Below are 27,439 nucleotides of genomic sequence, written 5' to 3'. Positions count from 1 at the left end.
CGAACACCCAATGTTCGCAAAAAATATGGTAGACTACGTATGACATCAGCAGCACAGCATCACCTCCGAGGATTACGCGAATTGCAAGAATGTAATGCAAGGACGTCATCTAAAGCATTAGCTAACCCTGAACTGCACAGATCATCTAACAAGACCGTTTTCAGTTGACTACGAATTATTGCAAAAGGATTATTCATGCCGTTGTTCCGACCCTACAACACCCCAAATATCGACTTCAAAGATCTCAGATGAATAGAGTATGACCACAGCATCACTGCTGAACATTTTGGTTCACCTACTAGTCCAGAATGTTTATCTAAAGCCTCTTATAAGTTTAAGAGTGCTAATGCTTTTTAATGAAGGTTAGATAGATAACTGCCTCCTGGACGTTAAAAAAGTTGGTGGTGGTAGTGTAATGATATGGAAAATGGTATTATAAGAACGTAAGATTGATTTGGTTCGAATTCAATGGACTTTGGTGGAAAAAGGTACTCTAACCATGTTCTACCTACACATACCCATTCAATTTTGCAGCATTCTAGAGCCGTATTGTAATCTCACAATACACAGCCACATATGGGTCGTTTGACACACCTATTCTTGCAAAGAAACAACAACCTGTTTCAGTCACAGTCATCTAAATCGCTAGATTTGATGCAAATTAAGCAGCATTGGAAAAAAGGGATTTACATGGTTTGCCAAAGACAATCGCATCCCCAGACTCTGCAACAGCTGGCTAAAATTCTACATTTGGAGTGGGAGAGTATTCCTATGCAGTTTTTATTACACACATTTGCTTCCATTAGATGCCGTTTGTGGCTATCATTTGTGTCTGCGGGGGCATACCAGATATTGATCTTTAATGGTCTTAAACTGACTATAATTTTAAAATTGTTGAGTAATTATAACATTTAGATAGTATTCCTGTTGCTTACCACATTTCTGTTTTATCAATGCATTATTTTACTAAATAATCTTTATGTTCAATGTGTCACTAAAACTCCACGATGCGTTTCTTTTTTTAAAGAGTATATTTCCATCAAAACATGCAGTCAATCTTATACATTTTTATCAAATAAAAGATCAACTCATATAACCAAATTACAATACTTATTTATTATCTTGACTTTAGATGACCAGGGTTTGTCCTGACGTGAGTACAATTTTTGGAGGAAAACCTACTTTAACATTTAATTCTCAAAACCACAATTCACAATACATAACATGATAAAACCACACTTCCTATTTACAAAACGGGAAATGCTACAGCGCTCCTTTTACTTTATAAAATGCACTTCATACACGTGAATATATTAAAGCATTGTATATTTTATACATTGCCTCATCTTTTTCTAGCAAATTTAATGGATGTTCATTGATGCCGTTGACCATATATGCATTTTTTTTACTTGACAACCTTTAATTGTGGGCCTCCGTCTTTAAATTTGGTAAGTTTATTATTCCAACCATTTATATTATGTATTCATTCATCAATTTTATAATAATTTGTATTTATTTTGTATTTATTCCTAAAAAATGCCATAATTAAAGAAAATAAGCATAAATAATTTTCATTGCAGTAAGTATATTCAAATTTTAATTTATAATATGAAATGATGTAATTTAACCGATACCTTGCCTTTAAACCTACTTGTCACTATAGATTACCAACACCTTTGTCATTTATAACGAACAACTCGTATCCCCTAATTACTTAAAGATTTTTCTTTTACTTATCAGATTATGCAAGCAAATTTACTTTTCTGCAAAAAAAAAAAAAGAAAAAAAAGACATTATAACATGTTGCTTAACTAGGCTTTTTTATAAGGAAAAACGTAGAATAATTTTTATTTTTTTAAGTTTATGCATTTCTTATACAGGTTTCTTATATAGATTTGAACTCTTGACTATTTTATCATAAGTGTTAAATACGAAGAAATATTTCGTTTTTCCCCTGTGGAAGAAAATGTAATTTTAAAATTGTTTATTGTTTTTTAGCATGTAGACAGGAATAGTAAAATTATATCCCAAAAGAATTTAATAGAGTCAATGTGGAAATACGTCCTTAGACATGTGAGTTTATGCAATCAATACATCATTGTTTTTATAACTTACATTCATTTCCCCGCTATCTCTGACTGACCGCAGTCTTCTTCATCTAAGGGCCTTGTTTATTTCTTTTCAAAAGATCACTTGTTCTGGTTATATTTTACTAAATTAAAATCTTCCCGCTGCTATAATAAAATATAAAGTTTCTTTTGCTGTATATATAGTATATGATAATAGTCAAACTTTAAATATGTATTAAAGATCGAGTATGTGGATCTTCTGTTATAGAAATTTTTAATTTGGGAAGGATCTGTGTCTTATTAAAAGTTCGATCTCTTGTGTGGTTAAATATTTTTCATCTGCTGTACATACTGATACTTTTTGCATACATAAGTTTGAAGGGTTCTCCTATTACAGTGTAGGGAACTAACTTTGTTACATAAATCAGTATAAGCATAAGTATCAGCACCAGCAAGCAAAGGATAAAATAACATTGGCCTACTTAAAATCAGCATTATCCTTCTAGGATCAGAAAAATCAGTTATTTTTTTCTTTTAAATAAGAACACAAACAGGGAAAGAAAACAGGTCAAAATTGTTCGAATATTTAATACAAAGTAGAATATTATTGTAAAATAATTTTAAAAATTAAATGCACTTTAATTGCTTTATATGGCAGTGCTGAAATTCAATTATTTACTTTTGGTGGCACGATGCTACTTCTGGTAACTTGGAACTAATTATAGAACAGCACCAGGATAAGGATTACTAGCATTAAATCAGCATGCAAAAGAAGTATTCAAATCACATCAAAACTGTAACAAAATTAGTTCCCTACACTGTGTGATAAACGATTTAATGTAGCGATATGTATAGATAAAGACTACTTTTGCTTCATGAGAGAACATCGATCTAATTATTGCTTTTACATGTATATTTATGTCCACATTCATTAGGAGAACTGCAGTACACTGAGGGTATATTCATTGTCTGTCGGACTGTGTGTCAATTCCATGTAAGCCAGTGTAGCTTGCGCAAATTCCAGATTTATTATTTATTTATTCTATATTTGTGTATGTCTGTATATGCCTTTTTTAAAAATGTGACTCTTTATTGATAAATGACAGATCAGTATGCAATTTGTTCCGTTTTAAAAATTATTTTTGAAGAAATTATGACACATACCAAAATTTAATTACTGAATAAATTTACCACGAATATTTACTTCGGCAGTATCTAGTGTTATAATTTGTTTTAAGCAGATCTCACCATTATAGATTTTTTTTTATCTCTCATAAATAAATAGATTACTTTAAGTTTTAGTCGTTTTCCCTCTGAATAACTGGTTATTCATACCTCTTCTTATCTGCCACAATAAACGGAATTGCATTCAAGGAGAAGGTGCGTTCAAACAAACTCTATTTGTAAATAACCGGAGGTGAAGTTCATCCCATTCACACCCTAAACAATTCAATATTTGCATAAGTCAAAAATGATTATATGTGAAGGAATATTGAAACTATTGGAAATTGAATTGAGTGGTACATGTATAGGAGGAGTTACGGATAAGAAATGGAAATCCTTCAATTAAAAAAAAGGAAGTGTCCATGTTTCGCCACGAATAACCCAAAATAGGTGTCAAATCAAAAAGTAAAATAGAAGGTTCAAAATGGCTTTATTCTGTGAAAGTAAATTAAAATTCATTCAGGTATAATAGGAGTTTAGGATAAGAAATAGGTACCCCATTGCTTAACAGTCGGACGGACTTACATGCATATTACTTATGCATAATTTTATAAACTTATGCATTTGAATTGTTAAATTGAATATCATAAATAATTCAAATTCACGGAATAATTATTCGGCAAAAAGTATTATTAAACTTGAGGTTTATGAGCTCTTTAAATGATTCACCCCTCCTCCGCCTTCAATATGGTTATTATGACAAAGTTCATGATTTGCTTTGGAAGACACGAAATAAGTGTCAGATAAGAAATTAAAATAGGAGCTGAACAATAGCATAAAGTAATAAAAAAATCTTTTAAGCAGGATATCAAAATTCAAACATTTATAATGCTTAAACAACTTTTAATATTTTGAGTATCGTTAAGGGAAAGTAATATTTTGACACAATTTTATTCGCGTAATTAATTATGATCTGGTAAATGACAATGGTAAAAAGTCATCTTTTCATCAAAAAGTACCGATATTTTCCTTCCTTGTTAACCACAACGTTCTTGATTTATCTTAGGGTTTTCTAAACTCGACATTGATAAATAATCGCCGATAACGTTTTTCAGTATATCATTAAAATATTTAAGTTTATCATTTTTAATTTTGTAGCTCGCCCAATGGCTACCTGCAGTTTACCATTAATCACCAAGTCTTATATCGTCTTCATTAATATCATTAGTAAGTTTAATTCTTCAAGATTATAAGCGTTTATCAACAAGTGACTGTAATGGCTACAGCATACGCAATGCCCTTGAAATGTTGTAAACAAAAGAGTTGTAAAATGCGACAATCAATATTAATTTCAAAATATGTTTCAAAGGAGAAATGCAGAGGATATTAAACGTTCAGATCTTTTTTATTAGATCGACATAAAATATATTTCTTTTGTATTTTTATTCACATTCGAAGGTATACTATCAATTGATCCATGCTTAGAAGGAAACTACAAGATTCTCTCGGATTTACCAAAACGTAGTCCCGACTTTGCTCAGGACGCTGCTCCAATCTGCGATCGCTATCTCGAGAAAGGATGGTATAAAGCTCCTAACTATGAGATGGTAACATCCCCACCCAGTATTGGGTTTTGTGGAACTCTGTATCCGTTTTGGTTAAAGGGTAAGTTATAAAAGGATTAAGATAGAATGTATAAAAAATAAAATTCATTTCAATGTTTTTTCATTTCATTAAAAAGAAACATTCTTAAGTGTCCTCCATAGGCTTGTGTTTTACCCAGAAATTATATACCGTATATCTGAAATTTTTTGCTGTACATAATTTTTTAGCAAATTTGCGAGTTCAGTGCATTCTCAAAAATATTTTTCTTAAGGACAGATAATACAATAGTATTTTTTCTTTGAAAAAGATTTAATATCTCTGAAACGTAAAAATTAATCAAAACATTTTAACCCGAATTCGCAAAATAAAATCGACGATAAAATTTCCAGCTTTACGGTAATAATAAAGATAGGATTTTCAAAATTATATATTCCATTTTTTTTTGTTCTGTAGTGGTTCATCAGCCGTAGATAGTCTGAGTTGGTATATTTTCGTAAACAAAGAGCAACATAATTATATACTTACTCAACTGTACAATTCAGGGGGGAAATCTGTCAATTATCAAAACGTTCATAATCTACAATTGTTATAAATCTATTAGAGATAATTCTTTTTAAATAAGGTTAAATGAAGAATATGGATATAACGAACAGTATTCAATATCAAAGTCCATAAAACAAAACAAAATAGGAGCAGAGCAGAACAGACCTCAAAAACATCAGAGGTGGGATCATGTGCCATGGAGGAGTTAGCATCCCCTGCCGACCGCTCAAATCCGCCGTGTGAGCTCCTTGTCATGATCGGGAAATAACGGGCAAATCCGTTGTCAATACATTGTATAAATAATGGACTAAAAATTAATATGAAAAACATCAGTCAGCATTTTGCTCAATGAAAAATTGTATTTGCTGACAAAATCATTATATCGATTATAGAACTTACTCAAATGTGACTTTAAACGAGACTGCCTTAAACCTCTTTCCCCAGGTGCGCTCCCGGAAACTGCTGGTACAAGTAAAGTTCTAGAAGCCTGCGAGGTAGGATTTGCTACAGACTGCCAACAGATCATCTACGTCAATGTTACCAACTGTGGATCGTTTAATGTCTACTATCTCATGCCTCTGTTCCTGTGTAACTCAGCCTACTGCTTTGGTATGTGTAATGTATTTTTTTTTATTTAAGATAAATAAGGAAACACTTTATTATAATTCTTTTCATGAATGAATTTTCAGATAAATTTACATATGATTAAATCTTTTCTAAATATTAGATAAGGAATAAATCTTTTACAAATGGATTTAAAAAGTATTTTTTCATTAATCGTAATTTTTTGCATGTTACGTAATATGCCAAGAGTTTCGTACAAAAATATCCTTGATCCGTTAATACCAGCATCAATAAAGTCGATGTCCTCTTTTCAGAGAAAGATGCGAATTGTAAGTAAAAATACAATCTATAACTTAACAAAACTTGTTAAATTTTAAATTTAAGTCCATTCCACTAAATCTGCTTATGCCAGGTAATCTTACCCCCCTGTAATCTATATATTTTCCACTTAAGGTATTGAGGAAGTGCCAAAAAATCCACGAGTGATATATCACAACGTGGAGTATACCGAAACAGAAAACGATTTTGGCATACAATACAGCCCTCTTGTTAACCTTAGATGTGATTTTACGCCGCTGGACGACGAGACCTTACTCTATCACATAGACTGGGATGTTAATAAGAAAACTGTTATATCCGGTCAGACTGTAACATCCTCTTCACTTAACAATGCCACATTGTCTACTCAGCTTCTAAGTGACGAAAAAATAAAGATTGGAGCCTCGGTAAACAACAGAAAGATTGTGGGAAAACTAACATTAATGTTATAATTATGAAATATTTGAAGGAGTTGATTTAAAGAATATTGTGCTTGTTTGAAGATAAATAGGTTAAGAGAATAAATGATTGATTGATTTAATTTATCATTATTTAACACCGAGCCGGCAATATTACAGCCATATTTCGGGTAAGAAAATAAAGAAAAAATCATGGCTTGATTAAGTCTTGCTCTTAATAGATGCATTATCAAGAACCAAGAACAGCAATTCCCATGCGATGACCATCATACTATTGTAATTTGCAGGTTCAGTGTATTGTTGGCGCTAAAAAGACAGAAAAAGAAAAGCCATGTACAAGTTCTTCCAGTTCTCTGTTCTTTGCTGGGTTCCAGGTAAAATATAAAATTAAAAGAAACAAAACAGGTATTTAAGATTTGTGAATACACAACAGTACATGTACCAATCAACTTATTTTATGTCGGCCTAATCAACTTAATCAGGCTAATGCAAACTACGAATAATTTCTTATTAATCACTCATTTCTTAACCTGTGAAGGACACAATTTATTTTAAGGATTTAAAATAATTTTACTTCAAGGTGTTGACGCCTACATTAACTTTGCAACGAAAAGGATCAGCAACAGTTAAGATACGCCCAACTATTCCATTTGCCACAGAAACTTTCTATAGTAAACGCGCCAAGAATTACTTTGCAGCAAGCTTAGATGTTACCGTATCCTTTCCTGATCAAATAGGAGCAAAATGTGCGTCTGGCAGTTCTAATCGCTGTAAAATAACCATAGAAGGAATAACCTACGACCAGAGACAAAAGTTTGCCGATAATTCTTGGTATAAAACATATGAAATGAAGGTTCATAATACAGACAATATCGCTTTCAACAACAACGTCAGGCAAATTATATTAAGGATGAAAACAAGTGGAGGGGGCGCAAATGCTGCTGATATCTTTAACGAAGTCACTCTACCTGATATCAACGTGAGTAAAGTCATCAGTAACATTATTTTAACAGCTACCTATCGTCTTTAAGTACACATTACGAGTTAATCTTGCTTCAAGGGGGTTCCGAAGGGGGAAAATGTGCATCTTCAGAGACAGTAGCAGAAATATAGCTTGAAGAGAGATCCGTCCCTGTACAAATAAAAAAAATATCAAATCATATATTTACATATACGAAGATTCGTATCTAATGTGAAAACTAACCATGTTAAAAGACCAGAAAAAAATGAACTATTCTACCATTTGGCATGCGGTCTAACCGCGTCTGCATATTTTTTTTTTTTGGTTGAAATTGAAAAAAAATATAAGGCAAGTGATTTGAGTATTCTCAAAAATACTCAACCATTATAAATAAATTAAATGTTTCAACCAAACAGTAGCAAAGAATGTTTGATAAAATAAGATTGTAGATACATGTAGAAGAATCATCTTATGTGTTACATCATATCTTCCCTTAAAATATTGACTTTGAAGTTAAAATTTCTAAAAGATAAGTTTACTTGACAATTTCTTATCCTATAGTTTAGGGTAATTGCGTCTTCAAAAGTAAAATAATTTTATTTTTTTTTTGATATTGATACGAAATCGATGTTAATAGTAATTTAAGCATGATTATTAAACTTAATTAATACACTTGAAGAGAACTTATTTTTATCAATTTAATATATTCATTTTAGATAAACGTTGTGGAATCAATGACTGTCTGGAAAGGAAAGCGATGTCACTCTCACGCTGATCCCCATATGAAAACATTTGATGGATAGTAAGTCAGGGCCTTGTCAATTTCAGTTCCTTAGAAATTTCCCTTAATCTCTAATATATTTATTTCTTTAGTTTGAACTATATATAGATAACGAATATTATTCAAGCTCAGAAAATCTGTTAAACAATACAACATAAGAGCAGAGCAAACACAGACCTCCAAAACATCAGAGGTTGCATCAGAAGACATGGAGGAATGAACATTCCCTGCTGACCGGTCAATACATGTGTATATCAATTATATAATATACGATTGATATCTGAAAACAATGCATACAAAGCAAAGGTCAAATTATTTCCATGTTCAACCCTTGTATAGGAAAGGCAATGACTTATCAAATTAACTGCAATTTCCCTAGTTGAGGACAGCTTTCTCGTACTCTATCTTTTTCTAAAAAAGACACACAAATTTTGTTTTTGATTCACAGCGCCTATGAATGCCAGCATACAGGCTGTGTGACAGGAATAACAAGCATCCTCTTTGAGAACAAAGAACAAAATCAGCAGGTATCTTGATTCAGTCAAACGGAATATTTTATTTCCTCGAATATTTATAATGCAAAGCGTTATATTGGACAAAAATCACTGCTTGTGAAAATAATGGATCGCTTTAAAAAAAATCTATGTTGTTTAAATAGAATCTTTCAAAAAGATAATGTTCTTTTTTATGTATTTAATATTATATTATCCAGATATATGTATTTAATATTTACCTGGATAAATATCTAATTTCAAGGTACAAGTGAGGCACCACAAATGCTTTAATCCTAATGCTAGATGTATCTGTGCTATAGCTGTTCGCTCTGGCAGAGACGTGTTCATGTTTGATGCCTGTAATGGACGCCAATACATTAACTTTCCAATCTGTGATGATAAGTCATTAAAGGTGGTGAGGGTGACAGACAAATCGTACAAGGTATAATCAATATAAGTATGAATATATTCTAAGAGTAAAAAGGTTTAGTGATTCTATCAAATGAAATATGTCTCCCTGCGATGAAATAAAAATATAATTAATGAATAAAAAATACAATAACACTTTTTTAAGAGAATTCTGTATAAGTTGTTTTGGTTTGTTTTTCTCTTTTATGTATTAAATGTAAAGTAGCTAGATTGCTGTATAAAACTTTTGGCAACACTAACTATCTCTTTTAAAATTCTCAGATATTCTTTCCCACTGGAACTTACGTGGACGCCACTCTCAATATGGCCAGGGACTGGTTTATTCAGACACAAGTGTATCCGTCTGTTGCTGACGTGGGGAAATCGGGTGGATTATGTGGTCTCTTAGATGGCAATACCCGAAATGATTTAACACGACGATCTGGAACAGTTGACAATCCAAACAATTATAATTACCGTAATCCTCCGGATGCATTCTCCATCTCATGGAGGTATAATCTTCTTTTTAATACGACACATAAATTGAGGGGATAGATTGGAAATATCATTGACATCACGCTTTTATTGAAATGCTAAATGCTCTCTTAGCTGAAAACTTTTTAAATCATTTTTTTTAAAAGATAATTTGTTATAGAATACCAAGATATTTTTTCATTGAACTCCAATGTGCATATGTATGCACCTTCTACAGCACACAAAAATGTTATTGTTTCATCAGGGAATATGATTGAAAGAAAATACTTAATAGTAAAAGTTTGGGTAAAAGGATTCATATTGTATAGACCTGAAATTTTTTTTGTCTTTATGAGTATATTTTTTTCAGAGCTACCTTTTCAGAGGATCTTTTTGCTCCTTCCATGGATTTTTCATCCTTGAAATCTTTATCGCTGACGAATGTTAAATTTTGTGCGTGTAACCAGGGCGTAACTGAATGCAGCTATCAACAATTCACCGACTGTAGCGGTATGACGCGGGGAAAGGAGTATGAATGCATACTTCACAGTAGTACCAGCAGACGCAAGCGTCATGCAGTATACATCTTATCCTTCTCCCCGGATCCTATTGAGCTTACGTTTTCAAACGTAAGTATTTTGTTTAAATTAAGCAGACACGTTCCTTGAAAATATATAATTGTTATTAATTATAAACTGAAGTTCCTCCTCATTAAAAATGTTATAATAAAAAGAACATTTCATGACCTTTGGGCATGATTTAGGAGGATTCTTCTAAAAATTAAATGTACTTGACTTATTTTCATCCCCATATTCTGTTCAAATAATTTCATAATTTAAAAAATTGCTAAGAAATTAGAAGATATAAATAATGATTAAAAAATTTAGTATAAAAGGAAGAAATGATATTTGACAGGTATTTGACAAACATGTCTTCGGACCTTAAATCAAATCAAAATCATTAATCAGTACGATTTATTTCCTTTATGGGTAAGTTTTTTTGGTATTATTGCAGAGAGTAAAAAGACAAGCTTATGATATAACTGACAACGCAACAACTATATGCAGCGCTGCATTCGAAGCCTCCTTTGCATATAGAACGTGTCGAGATAATGTCGCTGATTTTTCAAGTGATTCCGTAAAGGATTGTATCTTAGATGTTTCGGTGAGACCATTTAAATTTTATCATAATTCCTTCAACCTTACTTAATAACTCCAATTTTGTATCAAAGAATGGGGGAGTCGTAAGGTGTATCAAACATTCTTCAGAAACGTTTCAGTATTAAATACCCTTGTTTAAAAACATGTATATTTCTAAATTGTCAGTTAACAGGAGATCCTTCCTTAGTAACTTTTCACTTAGAGAGCGCCATCGACCAATGTAAAGCCTTCATCAACCTCAATGAAACGCTTCAAGAGACAGAACCGGAAGTAGCAAAGGAAATAACAAGCATTTGTCAAAATAATTGCAGTTTGCAGGGAACATGCAGAGATGGTTAGTTTTTTTTTTATTTTTTTAATATAAATTTAAGTTTTTTCGTGTGATCTGCATAATTTTTTAATTCCCTTTATTATATTTTTAAATAACACATTTTTAACATATTATCCGAAAATACAAATAAGAAACGCCCTTTAAAGATAATAAGATACGCTGAGCAGAATCTGGTATTCTATTCAGAAAATTCTGTATGTGTCGTTTTACTTTATTTTCTCTTTTTTGTCATGCTTTGTTTACTTATTTTGTTGTCCTCAAATGTATTGGTCGCATGTTTGGCGCAGTGGTTAGAACGTCTGCTCTAGAGTCGCGAAGTAAGAAGTTGATCCTTACGTCGCGGGTTCGAATCCCACTGTGGGACGTCGAGACTGGTCCCTCGTACGCGACCGTATAAACCGAGGCCCCGTGTCGGGTAGGTGCTGGCACAAAAAAATCTCGCATGGCTCAATGGCCCTAAGTGCCGAAATTAGGACAAAATTTGTAGCACTCAACCGGCAAGTGATGGCATCGCCACATGAGTAAAACATTCTCGAGAGTGACGTTAAACAACATAACCAATCAATCAAACGTATTGACATCAAACTGCAGATATCAGTTCATGACTTACTGTATAAGTACTTTTTTCCGCGTGATATTAATTTACGCTATGTACGCGGTCACAAATTTTCCGCGGAAATTAGTCCAAGCGAACTTAATATAAATGTAAGACATAAAGAGACAGTCTAAGAAATCCGCGTAATTTTCTACTAAAACAGAAGTTGAGATTCCGCGGAATTATGACCCCGAGGAAAAAAAGACGTCTACAGAATTCGAAAATTCTTCAAAAAGGCTGAATACTATTGACATGTCTTTCAGTGTTAATATAAATACCAAGTGACTCTAACTGTGGTGTTAGGTATATTTTATGAGTAAGAATAACGTAAACTGTTAACTTCTTGAACAGGAAGCTGTTTCTGTGATGACGGGTTCGGTGGAAGTGATTGTTCGTTTAATATGACGGAACCTCCAAATATAACGGAGGTGCTGGTCGGTGAATTGTGCGACAAGTCTACGGAAATATGTAGCTCCATCACCTTCTTTGGACAGTACTTTGTAGAAAACACCAATGCTACATGCTACATCCAAACTAATGATGTAAGTCGATATATAATTCCATGACATGTAAAATAAAATTATTTATTTTTGATCGATTTTGTTGACTTGAATGCTGCAAAAAAAAAATTAAGGAAAAAAATTAAAAGATATATTTTTCTTATAAAAATTGCTCTTTGCTAGTTTTCCCTTGCTGGTAAAATCCAGAGCAGGAAGACATTCGAGGAACCCCTTGATGTACAAACACTGTATGAGGCGAACTGCCCTAATCCCAACGTTAACACAACATCCTGGATACATCAGTTTGTTTTCAATGTTTCCAACGATGGTCAGAAATTCACACGGACGTTGTCGGTTTTTGTTTATGACTCCGAGTGTCAAATACCACGGAATAATTCTTGGATGGGCACCTTTGGATTAACTGCAAGTGACTTTTCATTACTGAATTATCTTGTATGAAAAATTTATTCGAAGGAAATTTACGAATAGATATTGTAACAGCTTAATTATTATTTTTTCATGTGTTTATATCTATAAATATGTAATTTGAAAATAATAAATAACAAAATTCAACTGAATATAACTGAATAATGTATGAAAGCTCTTAAAACTACCTTGTTGCTGATTATCATTTTTATTTAGTATTATTTTTTTATTTTTCCTTTGAAAACGATCATCAGAATTTCAATAAATGATTCTATATCATAAAAAAATTGATGTTAGAAATTCGAAATTGATTTCCTCTTTCTCGTTATGTAAAGAGAAATGTATGCTTTATCTATGATTGATTTAGGATGGTTACTGCTTCATCGATGGTCAATGTATTGTGGACGGTCAGGCTAAGAAGGAGAATGAAAGCCTGATCTGTGATGCTAACAGAAATGTCTTTCAGTGGTCTCTAGTTGAAGGTTTGTCTTACATTATGTAAAATAATGAATGTAGTGAAGCTACGAGATAAACAGAGTTATCCTTTCTATACCGCACATACACATGTTGCACATTTCTAAACGTTGCTGTTCTAGGTAATCGAACGAAATTAGCAAGGTTATTATTTCACTGGAGCTTTTTAAAATTTATTCTTATAAGTAAACATTGGAACACTTGTCATTGGTTAAGTTAAAATATTGACATTTAAGCGATACTGTTCTCTCTCCCCTATGAACTGAAGTAAATTTTCGAGCAATTTTCAAAAAGCCTTGCTTCATGATACAAAGAATAATATTTTATGCAACAAGAATATATATATATATATATATATATATATATATATATATATATATATATATATATATATATATATATATATAATTATTTATTTGATGGATGCTATTCACCTGTTAAATGGCGCAGTGTTGTAGAGTCGCGAGGTAGGGATTTAATCCTTCGTCTAAATACAATTCCTTCGGATGAAACTTACAAACCTACATGTAGTTCCCGTGTCACTGTAGGGCCGGCCCTAGCGCAAAAAAAATCCCTAACTGCTTCATGACCCTCAGTTCCGAATGCAAGTCAACATTTTGAGCTCTCAACCGGCAAGTGGTGTTGGCTCCATATGAGTGAAAAATTCTTGAGAAGACCATGAAATCGATGAATGCATATAATTCGATTTACTATATATTGTATTTCAGATTCAATATCTCTGTCTTTTGTTTTTTTTTTTTTACTCAGGCAGCACAGAAACTGCAGTTTCAAAAGCAGATGTAAGTCAAGCAATTCTCCTAACAAATTAGTTTTTTGAATAAATGAATGCATATTATATTTTTTAAGCATTAATCTTATTTCAGTACTCGACCAGTGGTTCGATGACGGTGGAAACTTCCACACGATACACAAGTGTTACAACTCAGATGCTGACAACTAAAGAAATGACGACAAAATCAGTGACAACAGAAAGTAATCCAAAAACAACAATGGCTTCTTCATCAGCAACAACTAGCAAAGAGAAAATAACAAACACTAAAACAACAGCTGCTCTAACTACCTCTAAACAAACACTTTCCACAACTTCCAAACTGACTTCGCGGATACCTACTAACACAGCCCCACCAATAACTTCCGTTGTTTTTCAGACGACAAAACAATCTACCAGAAAACAACACACTACCAAAATAATGACACCGACTAAGATGTCTGACGTAATACAGACAACAGAGAGTATCAACACTACTGGTACTGTTATTGATGTTCCAGTACAACTGGAGATTTCACAAGCCGCTATAGTTCTCATAGTTCTAGCCTTCATATTTCTAATCGTGATAGGGGTGTTTGTTGGTGCAATGGCCAAGAGGTGAGTACTAGATTAAAAGCCATGTGCTATATTTCTAGTTTTACAAAATTGTCCGTTTGAAACGTGTCGTTAAAATGCATTGATGACTTCAAAAATTTTCTGAAATTGAACAATTTTTAAATTTTGATCGTATTTCTGATTCTTATTTCAGGAAGTGGAATGCTGGATCTTTTGGAGTTAGAGGTGATGGCCATGAAATGAGATACAGATCCTTTGATTAGATGGTTTTGCAATTGTTAGAGCTACAGAACAGAAATAGCTTAAAGCTAATTAACATATATTAAAACATTGAAAATAATGATCTCCATTTAGTAAGAATTTGTATATTACATTAAAAACAAAGCTGGGGGACACGTACAATGTAAAGAGGAACTCAATTTACTTATTTTTCATTACGTCTATAATTTTTTTGCTTAATATATTTCATATTGCTCGGAGATTTCAAAAATACTTTTTTTAACTAATGAGTTTTTTATGCACAGTGATATTATTTTCTTTTTACTTCAGCAATGGATTGATTATTAGTGAATTGCTATTTATATGCTAGAGCTTTTTGTTAGTAAAATTTCGCTTGCTTTTCCTTTCAAGACGTAAGTTATGATACTATTTCAAATAAAAGAAAAATGGGAAAAAACCCTGAAATAACTTTCTTCATTTGTTTAATAAACACATTTTAGATTTATCATTTTAAAAATATATATGTACACAAGCGTAAATAACTTAATTAGGCCCAGAACACAAATGTACCAAAGTCTTTATTGTGGCGATATTTATATAAAGAAATAAAAAAAAACACACAATGTTTTATTGTGTAACAATTCATCGGAATGCAATACACGAATATTACGTGTACTTGGTTAAAAAGATTTTACTATAGGTAAATTAGACTAAACCTGAAAATCAACTCGGCCACACCCTTTATTCCTTTTTTTTTTAAAAAAAAATATTTGTGATAGCAGATCAAATTTGTGGTCTGGAAGCTTTATTGTAATAAAAAAAATGACTGTTCAGATTACTAATTCATCTGATACAATGTTTAACTGGTGCAGAAAGGTCCAAAAACAATTAATGCACACACATTTGCTATATTTATAAAAAAAAACTATTGCTCAATTTCTTTAAAGTTTGCATGATATTAGATTGTACGTATTCTAAATTATTAAATTTACAAAAAGAATATATGAAAAATTAAGGGGGATTATCCTATGCCTCAATTTTTTTTCTCTTTTTGTCATTTATTTTGTACAAAAATAAAAGGAAACACACGAACATATCATATATTTTATGCTTATTGCTCTGCGTTTTATATAAAACCCAGAAAATTTGATAAAACTTTACAGAAAATAAGATTTAAAAACCTGGTATGTAAAGTTAATAACGGTATACTGATTACAAATGTATAACACATTCTTCATTTTATAAAACATTTTGAACACCAAGAATTTGTCAAAACCAAGAGAAAATATTGGACAGCATAAGATCCAAATAGCTACAAATGGACATGTACATGTATGTAATAACAGATTAGAGCAAAATATATCTTTAGACATGACTTTTGTCTTACGTAAGGCAGTAAATGCATTTTATATTCACGAAGAAGCGTAGAAAATACAGACGTCAGTTTGAATTTACCCTTTTATAATTGTATTTGCACATTTTAATGATTAACACTAAATAATTTGTCGAGATGCTGCTGGTCATATATACTGCTCAGATTATTAGTGGGCAGATCCCGTCTCATGGAAGTAGCAGAAGGAGGCCTGGAATACATTTCTTCCTTGGAATCAAACTGAAATAGGTTATCAGATTGGAAGTTCATTCGTGATGCCACACCCTTGTTGTCTGGGTAGATGTTAACCTCATCATCAGGTTGAAGATTAGACGTAGAAACATGGCCATCTCCTCTGTAACGGATTGAATTCAAACCTTAATATTATATTATGATTTAGCCTTGCATATAAAATATTCTTCTGAAAAAAAAAATCTTAGTTTTAGGTTTGATTTAATTTGGAGCGTGCATCTATAATAAAACAATGTATGGAAAAATGAAATTTAATTATTTGGTTTCTACTAACTTTGTATTTTTCTGACATTTAGATTTCACCATATATCCAGCAATGGCTATTATTATCATTGCAACGATTCCGACAGCAGTTATTAAAACAATTGTTTCATCCTTCATTCCTTCATCTTGACTTGAATTTTGGTTTCCTTTACTTCCTGGATTTGGCGTGTTCTTTGTACTTGCTTGGTTGACAGAGTTAGCTGTAGTGAAGGTTGTAGATGTTGTTGTTATTGTTGGTTGTGTTGTTTGTAAATTAGAAGTAGATGATTTCGTTTCTGTAGAGGTGGATATAGCTCTAGTGATTGTTGTAGATATTGTTGAAGTTGCTGTTGTTGAAGTTGTTGGTGTTGATGGTAAAGTAGAAGTGGATGATCTCGTTTCTGTAGAGGTGGATTTAGCTGTTGATGACGTCTGCACTCCGTTAGTTGTGAAACTTTCTGTCTTAGTTGTCATTGTGGAACCAATGGTGTTTTCGGTGGATAATGATCCAGATGGCTGAGATGTTCCATGTTGGATCGATGTCGAAGTGGAGGGTGTAGACGTCATTATATTATTCGAATTACTTCTTGAATCTGTCGTCTGCGTTGGTGTTGATGTGAAAGAAATGCTGCTTGTTGAAGCAGAACTTGTTCTTTCTGTTGACAAAGTTGTTGTTGAAGATGTACTACCAACTATGTTTGTTGATGTTGAAACATTACTTGCGCAATCTGGAAAGACGGTTATATAATATTCATTTATTCATAATGCCACCGATACTACACTTTTTCGGATGTTAGATGAGTTTTATTGGATAATCAAAGCTTTTATAATCTACAAATGTAATTATTCTTTGTTTGGAAGTGAAAATAAAATATACCCAAAGTCCAACCAAATTTGTCTTTTGATGGGTCACATTGTAAACATGAATCATTGCTTTTCAATTCTCCCTTCTGAATACAGCTTCCATTGATGTGACAATATCCATCCTAAATTATCAACAATAAACACATAAATGAAAACTAAATTGCATGACTGAAGTAAAGAAAACTAGATATCACATGTATTTATACTTGCCTGCAAAGTGAAGTTTACATTTCCAGTAACGTTGTTGAATATCTGACACTTGGACTGATAAACATACACCTCGAACAATTTGGAGAACTGGTTTCCATCATTTGATATGTTGAATGTAAATAATGTGACCCACGAATGTGTAGATGCATATTCAAGCTTGCAATATCCTTCATACAGCGTTCTTTCCTCGAGGTTAACAGTGTACTTCTCTTGAGCTGAAACAGTGTTCGTTTCGGTCAACTAAAATAAAAACATGAAAGGTTTTAAGTTTAATAGTAAACTATTGATTACTGTCAGAAACCGACCGACAGAGGAAAAAAGGTAGACGGAGAGAAAAAGACAAAGGAAACAAACACACACACACACACACACACACACACACACACACAGAGAGAGAGAGAGAGAGAGAGAGAGAGAGAGAGAGAGAGATGTTGTGACTTTCACAATCTAATTTTACCTCTCGTCTGGTCATGTAACAAGTAGTCCCCATGTTTTCAAGAAAATATTGGCCGTACAATGTGATATCATCACAGGACTCCTCTGATTTATCGCATAAACCATCGTCAGAAATTCTAGTTATTGTTGGTGGTGACAAAGTATCAAACGAGCAGTCGCTGCCGCCAAAACCAGAATCACAGGTACAGTTTCCTGTAAAGATTTGTAAATTTTCATAGTATTTTAGTACTTTATATATTTCCAGTATTGATATGTTCTACATAATCTTTCTGATTGTGTGAATAGTTGACCATTTACCTCCTGAACAAGTTCCTCGATTGCTGCAGTTGTTCTGGCAGAGATTTACGATAATTACGGTCACGTCAGGTTGCTCTTCAACTAACGTTGAATTTAACAAGATATAAGCTTGACATTGTCCAAGAGCTGTGTCCAGATGTAACGTAGTGAGATTCCGGTCCCCAGTCATCTTTATAAATAAATTATATGCGCATCAGTTCTATTACAGGACATTTATTACATAATGATTACAGAATCCGATTTAATTGTGAACTGTCATAAATGAAATGATGCAAACTTACAGTTAAGTCATTTATGCAGTTCACCAAGCTTTCATTGCTGAAATTGGGAACAACTTGAAGACAAGTGTCATAGTGCGAGGACGTTTGGAAGGCCTCTTGACAGATATCTATTGCATCATTAACACTAATAACTTGTCTTTTCCCTCTCTGTAAAATATCAAAAACATAATTAAAAAATATGTTGATATATATATATATATATAATCAATCAAATACGCATTTATGATCAACGTATATTACTTGTAGAATATTTTTAAACTGTTGTATATTTCCTTTATATTCAGAAAGAACAGAAATGTCTCTTTTTCGTCGTGGGCTGCTATGTAGGATACAGCGGTATTCCTTTCCTCTAGTTTCTGTCTTACATTCCGAGTACTGTTTGTAACTACAATACGTTTTACCTCTGTCACATGTACATAGTTTTTGAAAGTACGTGGAAAGCGGAGCAAGGTTGTCGAATACACTTTGTCTATTTGACAAGAGGTCTTCAGTGCTTCCATCTGGAAGTCTTATAAGAAAAATAATATGAATATGATTAGACATCTTTAAACTGAATGAAATGTAGCAAAGAAATAGTTTTTATTAGAATATAAAAGCAATCGCTGTATTAACGAGATTGGCTCCTGATATTTAAAGTCATAAACTTTTTTGTCTAGTCATTTTTAGTTTCTACGCACACAGCTTAATTAAAATTTAAATCAAAAAATGGGGGTCAATATGCATCTTTTGGCGCTACAATGGATTTAATATGACCTTTTTGCACTGAAATTTTTGTCTTAATGATAAACCTTCGACCTTTTTCTCTCCAATATTATAATCCAAATAAAGCAAAGACAAAATAAACCATAAGTCTATTTAGAGAGAGAGAGAGAGAGAGAGAGAGAGAGAGAGGTCTTCAAAATTGTGACTAAGGAAAATTTACAAATTGCTTCAAAAAATCTATTATTTGACCTTTCTGCACTCACAAAATGGGATTTTTCTGGCATTGAAAACTTAAAAAGCAAGAAAATTATCTAAAAGTCTTAAACTTTTGCTGAATTTCAACAAAAAGGTGATATTTATCTGAAATATTCAGAAAAAAACATAGAAAGTGGGGGTATATTAAGAAAATATTTAGATATTGCTTAAAAAGTGTCACTTTTATGTTAAAATTGGCTCAATTTTTTCATGGAATTTCAGGATATATTAACTATATTTGTCACAATTCGTTGAAAGAATTCACAGAAAATAATTTATTAGATTTTTCAAACTAACTTTAAACATTTCGTTGCAAAAACAACTTTGTGTTCAACCAGCATGGAAAAAATAAGAATCTAAAATTAACAGCACTGTTTAAAAAGGAAAAAAAAATAGTTTTCTTTTAAAAAACTTTCCGCCACAAAATATAGTTCCTGGATTAATCCTACGTAAATGGAATTTAATTGCGGTTTTTTCTTTGATCATAGTTCAGTAAGAATAGAAAAGCAATCGCTGAATAAAATGTTGGTTAAAGATATCATGCAGACTTGATGTCCAACAGTCAGGAAAAGAAAATCTTGTCATTACCTCCACGAATTTGAGAAATCGTCAGGTGGGGACCAATAGCTGTAAGAATTTATATTGTCCTGTGATCCATTTCGTCGTCGAAGATCATTACTGCTGTCATTGTCCAACAATCCACATAACCCGGATGTACTTCCTACGTCAGCAATTGTGGGGTATATTTCTAAGTTTATGTACCAGAATGTACTACCATAGTTGTACAGCCATATCCTAACACTAGTCCCCGTTGGAAATATGACCTAAATCAAAATAAATGATACCTGATTAGTATATAGGTTGCTTCTTTTTGAATTGATGATTATATTAGAAAGAAATAATAAAGGAAATACTTTATAAAAAATACATATTTACACTGTAACTGTTTTATTTTTAAAAATAAAAAAAGCAAATAACCTTATAAGTCTTATCTGTTTCCTTGATAACCTTCAAAGAATTGTCATTACAGATAGGAAAATTGATGTATTGTCTTTTGTAACATGCATCTATTGTAAAAACGTCCTGTCCTGGTCGCACTGCTACAACACATACACATCTTGGCCTACCCCAGCAATTCTCATGTCGTACCTGCACCTAAAATGACATAACGAGAAATAAAACTTCAAAGACAAAGGTGAATTGTTCATTGTGTATCTGATTAATAACATTACATAAAACACAAAAGAGATAAAATATCTAAATTAGATAAATGGATGGTTTGGTTGATGGACAGGAAAATGTCTGTACAGATAGATGGGGAAGCTGGCCTTTTAAAATATAGATTGTGAATTGTATTATACCTTTAAATGTAATCACAATATCACTTACTTCTTGCAGATGTTTTTCATTTCTATAAAATATATACGTCTTTCCAGTTATACAACCTGTATCCTGGCACTCATAGGCGCTAAAAAATACAAGATTTGTTTTACATATAACATAAAATTGAATTGGTGGTTTCTTTTTGATGAATTATCAACCACTTCAGAGAATAACAAGTAATGCATAGTACATATGGAGATAACGAAATGAATTCAAAAATACAGAATTAGCGCAGAGCTACATGGACCCTCAAAAGTCAGAGGTGTGATCTGGTGCCATGGAAGTGGGCATAACCTAGCTACCGACAGGTTACCCCATCGTGTTCTCCTTGTTATGATCGCCAGATAACGAGAAAATCTAAAACAAGAGTTTACTGACATCGTGTAATATTTAAAAGCTTACTATCCATCAAAGGTTGTTTGATGTGGATCAGCATAAGAACTACAACGCTTTCCTTTCCACTCGTTCTTTGATTCAATTATGTTGACCTGAAAATGTCATATAACAATACATAAGTAATTGTTACTGGATGATCAAGTTTGCTGCTTGGGGGAAGAATAAAGATAAAGCAACTCTTTTTGTCCATAACTGCCTCTTTTAGTATATTTTATATAGTACCAAATTTTCTGCTAAGACTATGGATATTAATCAGAGTCTTGTTTTTGAAAGCTTACGTGAACATCTGGGAAGACAACATCAGAAAATATCTTAGCGCCGTTCCCTGCAGCGGTGTTCGTTTCTAGCCGAAGCACAAGTCGATGGTCACTCAAATAATAGTTCTCCTCGTCAGAATTATAAACGTCTATGGTGTAATCTTTTTTCCAGTTGTTATGATCTTCGTATTTGTCCTTTTCATCAAATGTGTAGGCATCTATTGTCTTGGAACAGTCATCCAGATTACCTCTAGCTTTACATTTGGCCTCGGAATTTCCAGGAAATGTCATCCGTACTACTAACTTTGATGTACTCTGCTTACCGTCTTGAGTCTGAATTGTTTCAGAAGCAAATGGAATAGTCGGACGAAGCGTCAGGGTAGCCTTACCCTGTCTTTCAACTGTAAGCGTGTGACTTAAAATCTAAAACGAAGGAGTTTAAACTCAAGATGCACGGTGTCATTAAAGATATCTCAGAATTTATAAAGAAATTTTAAAACTAAATCCCCCCAACAAATAAAAGCTACCATTTACCTCTATTCCAACATAAAATAAGCCACTTGATGTTGAAAAACATGGTTGTTTGTTTTCTTTCTTTATAGCTCCGACAACACAATGTATCTGCAACAAAATATGAAATCAAACATAATCATAATTTAAAAAAAAACCAAGATGTGTTTGTGAAACACTATGCGCCCGGCGGCAACAGAGTTAAAAAAAGCTATTTTTAGCATATAGGTCACAGTCAAGGTCACAAGGTCATTGTTCTTGGTGTCATTTTAAAGCACTTCATTAGTGGAGTATGTATAACAAATATAACAGCTATGGTTCAATAGAAATGACAAAAGTTCGAAAAAAGGTCACAGTGAAGGCAACAAGTTCATTGAGCTTGGTGTTATTCGAAATAGTTTAATTAGATCAGTTTGCATACCAAATATGAAGTATCTAACTCACATGGTTTAAAAGATATTCCGAAGGTTAAAGTTGACAACAGACAGACACACATAAAAAACAAACAAAGTCCTCTCAATTAAAATTTAACCTACCCAGACTCCCATTTTAATGTTTGCATTGTTCAGGTGTTCTGCAGATATGATTGCATTCTCCACCGATGACTTATGAACGATTTGACCTGTGACGATAGTTTTGTTGTCAGCATACCAGTTTATATAGTAAAACATATCTTCATCGGCAGGCGTAAATGAACACTTAAAATTCAAAAAGGGATCGTATCGCTTTATTCCAGGAATCCACTCGTGTTTCTCTTCCTTCCATGAAATATTGTTAAAAGAGACCTCGACGTTTTCCACAGAAACATTAACACCTACAAAAACTTGTCTGATTTACTTAAATCAATTAAACAAGAATAGTTCACTATTCTAGTACAATTAAAACACTCCGAAACAAGAAAATGGCATAAAATGTTCACTCTTTATTAACATGTATGTCAATTTAATATGTGTTATAACTTACAATCACTGTCAAGCTCTGAAATAGAAAAATGAACCAAAATAAATACTTAATAAAAGATTTTTTTTCAATCTTAATAAAATAATACCAAAGCAGTAGGCTGAATTGCAAGCGTCCAGAGATTTAAGGTTGTACACGAGGAAGTTTGTGCAGTTTTTGACTTCGATTGAATATTGTTTCTGAGAATCCCACTTCACAGGCTGTTAACGTTTGTGTTAAACCATCCGCTGGTACTGGATCTAAAATATTCCATATAAATCATTGCCGTAAAGATCACTTTAATAAATTCTTGTAATTGCATCTTGATTAAAATAGTTATTTTACCTTTAACAGTTATCCCAATATTTACTCAAAAATGTTAAAACGATTTGTGTAAATGCAGGTATGCTATTATTTGAAGAGAGCTCAAATTGAAAACAAATCTTTGGGAAATAATGACTCAGCCTTCCTCAGCATTTGACTTAATTGTTTCGTGAATACCAATATGTTACATAAATATATATCCCTTTTTAATACTTCATTGACTACGGTTAAAATAGTCTACTTAAGAGATGCATAAAGCTCAATAACGAATGCACCTGATCCAGTCTCTTGAATCTTAAGATGTTAATGCGCTTTTCATATATTTGTATTGTTAATGTTTTTTAGACCGATTGCATTTCGGTATCTTAATATTTTACATTCTATCTATGTAAATATTAAAAAGAAAAAATTGGTGATATAAAGCATAATTTAAAAAGTTCAAAAAGCATTTACGCCACAGTGAAGGACCTTAGTGTCGTTTGAAAGTACCTCAATCCTTCGATCCGGTCGCATAAAAATTCCTTTGAATAAATCAAACATGAAAATATTTCGTTTCAATCAAAATGAAATAACATTTAAAGAGAAAAGTCATATTTTGCTAGAGTTCTATGTATTGAAGGATTTTATAAGATTTGTTGAAATCATATATCACAAATTAATATGTCATGATGCTACTTTTATTTTTACATGTTTAAAGACCCCAAGCATATTCTCGATATTCTCCAAACCGTATATGGCTTCGTTTTTATTAACATCTGTTCGACCCAATTGTGACCTCATTTAAGTGCTAGTATCCCCGTGTATATTTCCACTCGTGAGTATGTAGAATATGGAGATAACAAAAGTATACACGAAACTGGAATACAATATCGAATTCACAGCTGGTTTAATGGAAATTTACACAGTTAATGTAAAAATTCAGGGATATTTTTAAAAAAATGTCAAAATACATTTGAAGAGAATAAACGCTTAGTGTGTATATATCCACCAACATGTATTGATAAAAATTGTAACAATGTTTTCAACATTTTTATGAAGGACCCTTTCTGCTTCAGTCTATAATTTTTCTTTTAACATTGAGAAAAAATTAATTTGTTGAAAGATGTTTGTCTTGAGCAGCACATGTTTCATCAAATTATTTTGGCCTTTTAAATGTTCAGTTTGCTTGAATTGTATACAGATTCAGTAATATTCCGTAAATGTCTATCTATTGAAAATCAGAACACTCTATCTGCAGAAAAAAAAAACATTGAATCAGATCCCTTTTATGTGCATTGTTGAGATGATTATTAATATTTAATTGGGGAAATTGAAATTCATAATGAATGTTTTATTCATGGGCTGCATTTGAAGTACATCACTCGCTACCATTTATATTAATGAACTTATACAAATGGGAAGAAGAGTTGATGTACCTTGTAACCAAACTGGATACAGAGTCCCACAGGTGCCGAGGCTGGGGGTGAGGTAGACATCTCGGAAGATTTGGCTCTGTACCACCCCTCCGTCAAATACCTATCACAAAGAGGCGTGGAGTCCATTGCGTAAGTGGGGGACCGCTTCGGCAGATCGCCCAGGACCATCATATTCCCATTTAAACAAGGGTCTTGACAAACTATCAAGATATAAACATAAGAAAATAGTAAACTGATAAGGAATGTGTTGAGAAGTACCGAGATGTCATGATTAAAAAACTATTGAACAGTTTGCTCTTGAAAATATTCTTAAAAATTATTTTAAATATGTGCATTTGTAATCAAAATATAATAGTGAATTCAAAATACCTACAGTGCAGGGAACTTATTCTGTTACATAAACCAGCATCAGGATCAGCATAAGTAGGATCAGGATAGAACTAGCATCAGCATCAGCATTTAAAAAAACAGCATTACTTGGATCAGCATCAGCAAGCAAAGGATAGAACTAGCATTGACCAAAGTGAAAACAGATAAAGGAAAGTCATTTAATACAAATTACAAATAAAAATTACCCTAAAAATTATTTTTAATGGCTTAAAATAGCGATGCTGTTTTTGAATTATCCACTTCCGGCAGGATAATCCTACGTCTGGTAGCATTACTAGCATTAACCTAGTTTTAAACCAGCATCAGGATAAGGATCAAACCAGGATCAGGATAAGGATAACTAGCATCAAAATCAGCAAGCAAAGGAAGTATCAAAATCAGCAAGCATAGGAAGCACCAAAATCAGCATTGATGCTGTAACAAAATTATTTCCCTGCACTGTACCCGAAGACTGTATAAATAAAATGAAAATTCATAATACATTTGAATGCATTTTCCCTTTACGACCTGTCAATATGGACGCATGCATCGAAAGGACATTGTATCATTGTTAACCTGCATGAAATAAAGAAGAAAATGCTCAGTTTTAAACAAATATGATATATCAAATGAGTTATCAAGGTTCTTTGGTTTTCAGTTTAAATAAAGATTTAGCTTTCAAAAAAAATCTAGCTGCTTTTCAAAATAAGCCTAACCCAAATTTGTCAGTTGCCTTTTTAAAATTTAAAATGAGTTCAATAGATGTTTCGACATGATGGTTGAAACTGTGCATTAAATCAAAACAAAAATTCCTGACAGGTCTTACATGTAAAATTTAAATGCATAACAGATATCGTCCATTTGGTAACCATTCAATATGTTTTTTTCATTTTATATATTTCAATTATCTGAATGAAATATAAATTCCTCCCGTTTTTCTTGCATGTGTTACTTTGAGGAGTTAATGCTGGAATGGTTTTCTTGGGTTCAAAATATAGACACTAGTATCTTTATCCAAATCATGATTAACTATATCTGCTTTCTTTGGGTTAAGTTAAAATCTGGTAAAATGAAAAAATAATAACTGTATAAAGTGTCGTCTCTACATGAGTTAAAAATTCTCAGTTGGGACGTATGTACGTGAAACAACATACAAACAATGAACCTATTCTACTTTTTCTCAGACGTTGACTGCATTTCAGTAAAATACATTAAATGGTTTATTTACGTTAGTTTAATTTCTAGATATACTTGGTACGATAGTATTTTTTAGATTCTTGTTGCATAAGTAGAGTGTGCAGTCTAGTTTTTATGAACATTATACAAACATCAAGAATGATTTTGGAATAATTTATTATATCCTTATCTATCGGATGGCAACGATCGTATTTGTAAGTTTACAATTTGTAGAAAAAATCTTACTTCTTAAGCGTTTGAAAAATATTCTACGTGATTATTTACACAATAGGTGGCAAGGATTGCATGATATGCCGAATTAAAATCATTTTAAAAGAATAATTTGTCTGACGAAAAAAAACAATAGAAGAAATATTATCCATCAGCAACAGTATAGAACCTTTCTTTTTCTTGAATAAACAATATTACAGATGGTCTGCCAGTATAAAATTCCTTTTCAAAATCAATTCAAAATTCAAAGGTAACTGTTTCATTATGTTAATGGAGATAACAAACAGTATTCAAGCTAAAAAATTCATTACAAAATGCAAAAGAGGAGAGACCCACAAACTTCAATGGAGGGATCATTTGCCATGGAGAAGTGAGCAATCTCTGCCATCGGGACACCCACTGGGTGCTCCTTGACAACAATCCATGAAAGCAAAATAATAGGAAAATTCGTCGACAAATCAGTTTTCACATAATGACCTAATATAGTATAGGAAACGTCAGTCCAAATTATCTGAAGTTTTCCTGGCTTTTTTACGATTTTGATATTTACATGCCTGGAAAACGTCAGAACCTGAGCCATTACGTAAACTGGAAATTTCTACGCCTTCAACTGGAGTTGCTTTTCGATAATTGTGAAGCAAACCAAATGCCAAAATC

General features: G+C 32.4%; 1 protein-coding gene and 1 pseudogene across 3 annotated transcripts; one reads left to right on the top strand and one right to left on the bottom strand.

The window, feature by feature from the left end:
- The first annotated feature begins 1,292 nt into the window (after positions 1–1,292).
- LOC134262413 (von Willebrand factor D and EGF domain-containing protein-like) lies at positions 1,293–15,130 on the top strand. 3 transcript variants are annotated; one of them, XM_062744803.1, is made up of 22 exons: positions 1,293–1,448; positions 1,999–2,073; positions 4,392–4,460; positions 4,692–4,898; positions 5,826–5,990; positions 6,260–6,274; positions 6,399–6,670; positions 6,970–7,056; positions 7,263–7,661; positions 8,360–8,445; positions 8,873–8,951; positions 9,181–9,360; positions 9,609–9,838; positions 10,171–10,429; positions 10,815–10,964; positions 11,126–11,294; positions 12,238–12,428; positions 12,570–12,809; positions 13,180–13,294; positions 14,055–14,086; positions 14,171–14,673; positions 14,825–15,130. In XM_062744803.1, exons 3-22 carry the CDS (start codon positions 4,400–4,402, stop codon positions 14,892–14,894), a joined length of 3,510 nt encoding a protein of 1,169 aa, XP_062600787.1. In that variant the 5' UTR covers positions 1,293–1,448; positions 1,999–2,073; positions 4,392–4,399; the 3' UTR covers positions 14,895–15,130. The 3 variants fall into 3 exon arrangements, with proteins under 3 accessions (XP_062600787.1, XP_062600786.1, XP_062600788.1); XM_062744802.1 differs by lacking the exon at positions 1,999–2,073; XM_062744804.1 differs by lacking the exons at positions 1,999–2,073; positions 6,260–6,274.
- Positions 15,118–27,170, bottom strand: LOC134262408 (von Willebrand factor D and EGF domain-containing protein-like; annotated as a pseudogene).
- Between the last annotated feature and the right edge of the window lie 269 nt (positions 27,171–27,439).

Source organism: Saccostrea cucullata, unplaced genomic scaffold, assembly GCF_032062105.1.
Source record: "Saccostrea cucullata isolate Sc308-1 unplaced genomic scaffold, CSIRO_AGI_Scuc_v1 ctg1491, whole genome shotgun sequence".
Lineage (NCBI taxonomy): Eukaryota > Metazoa > Mollusca > Bivalvia > Ostreida > Ostreidae > Saccostrea > Saccostrea cuccullata.
This window is presented reverse-complemented; position numbering and strand designations above follow the sequence as displayed.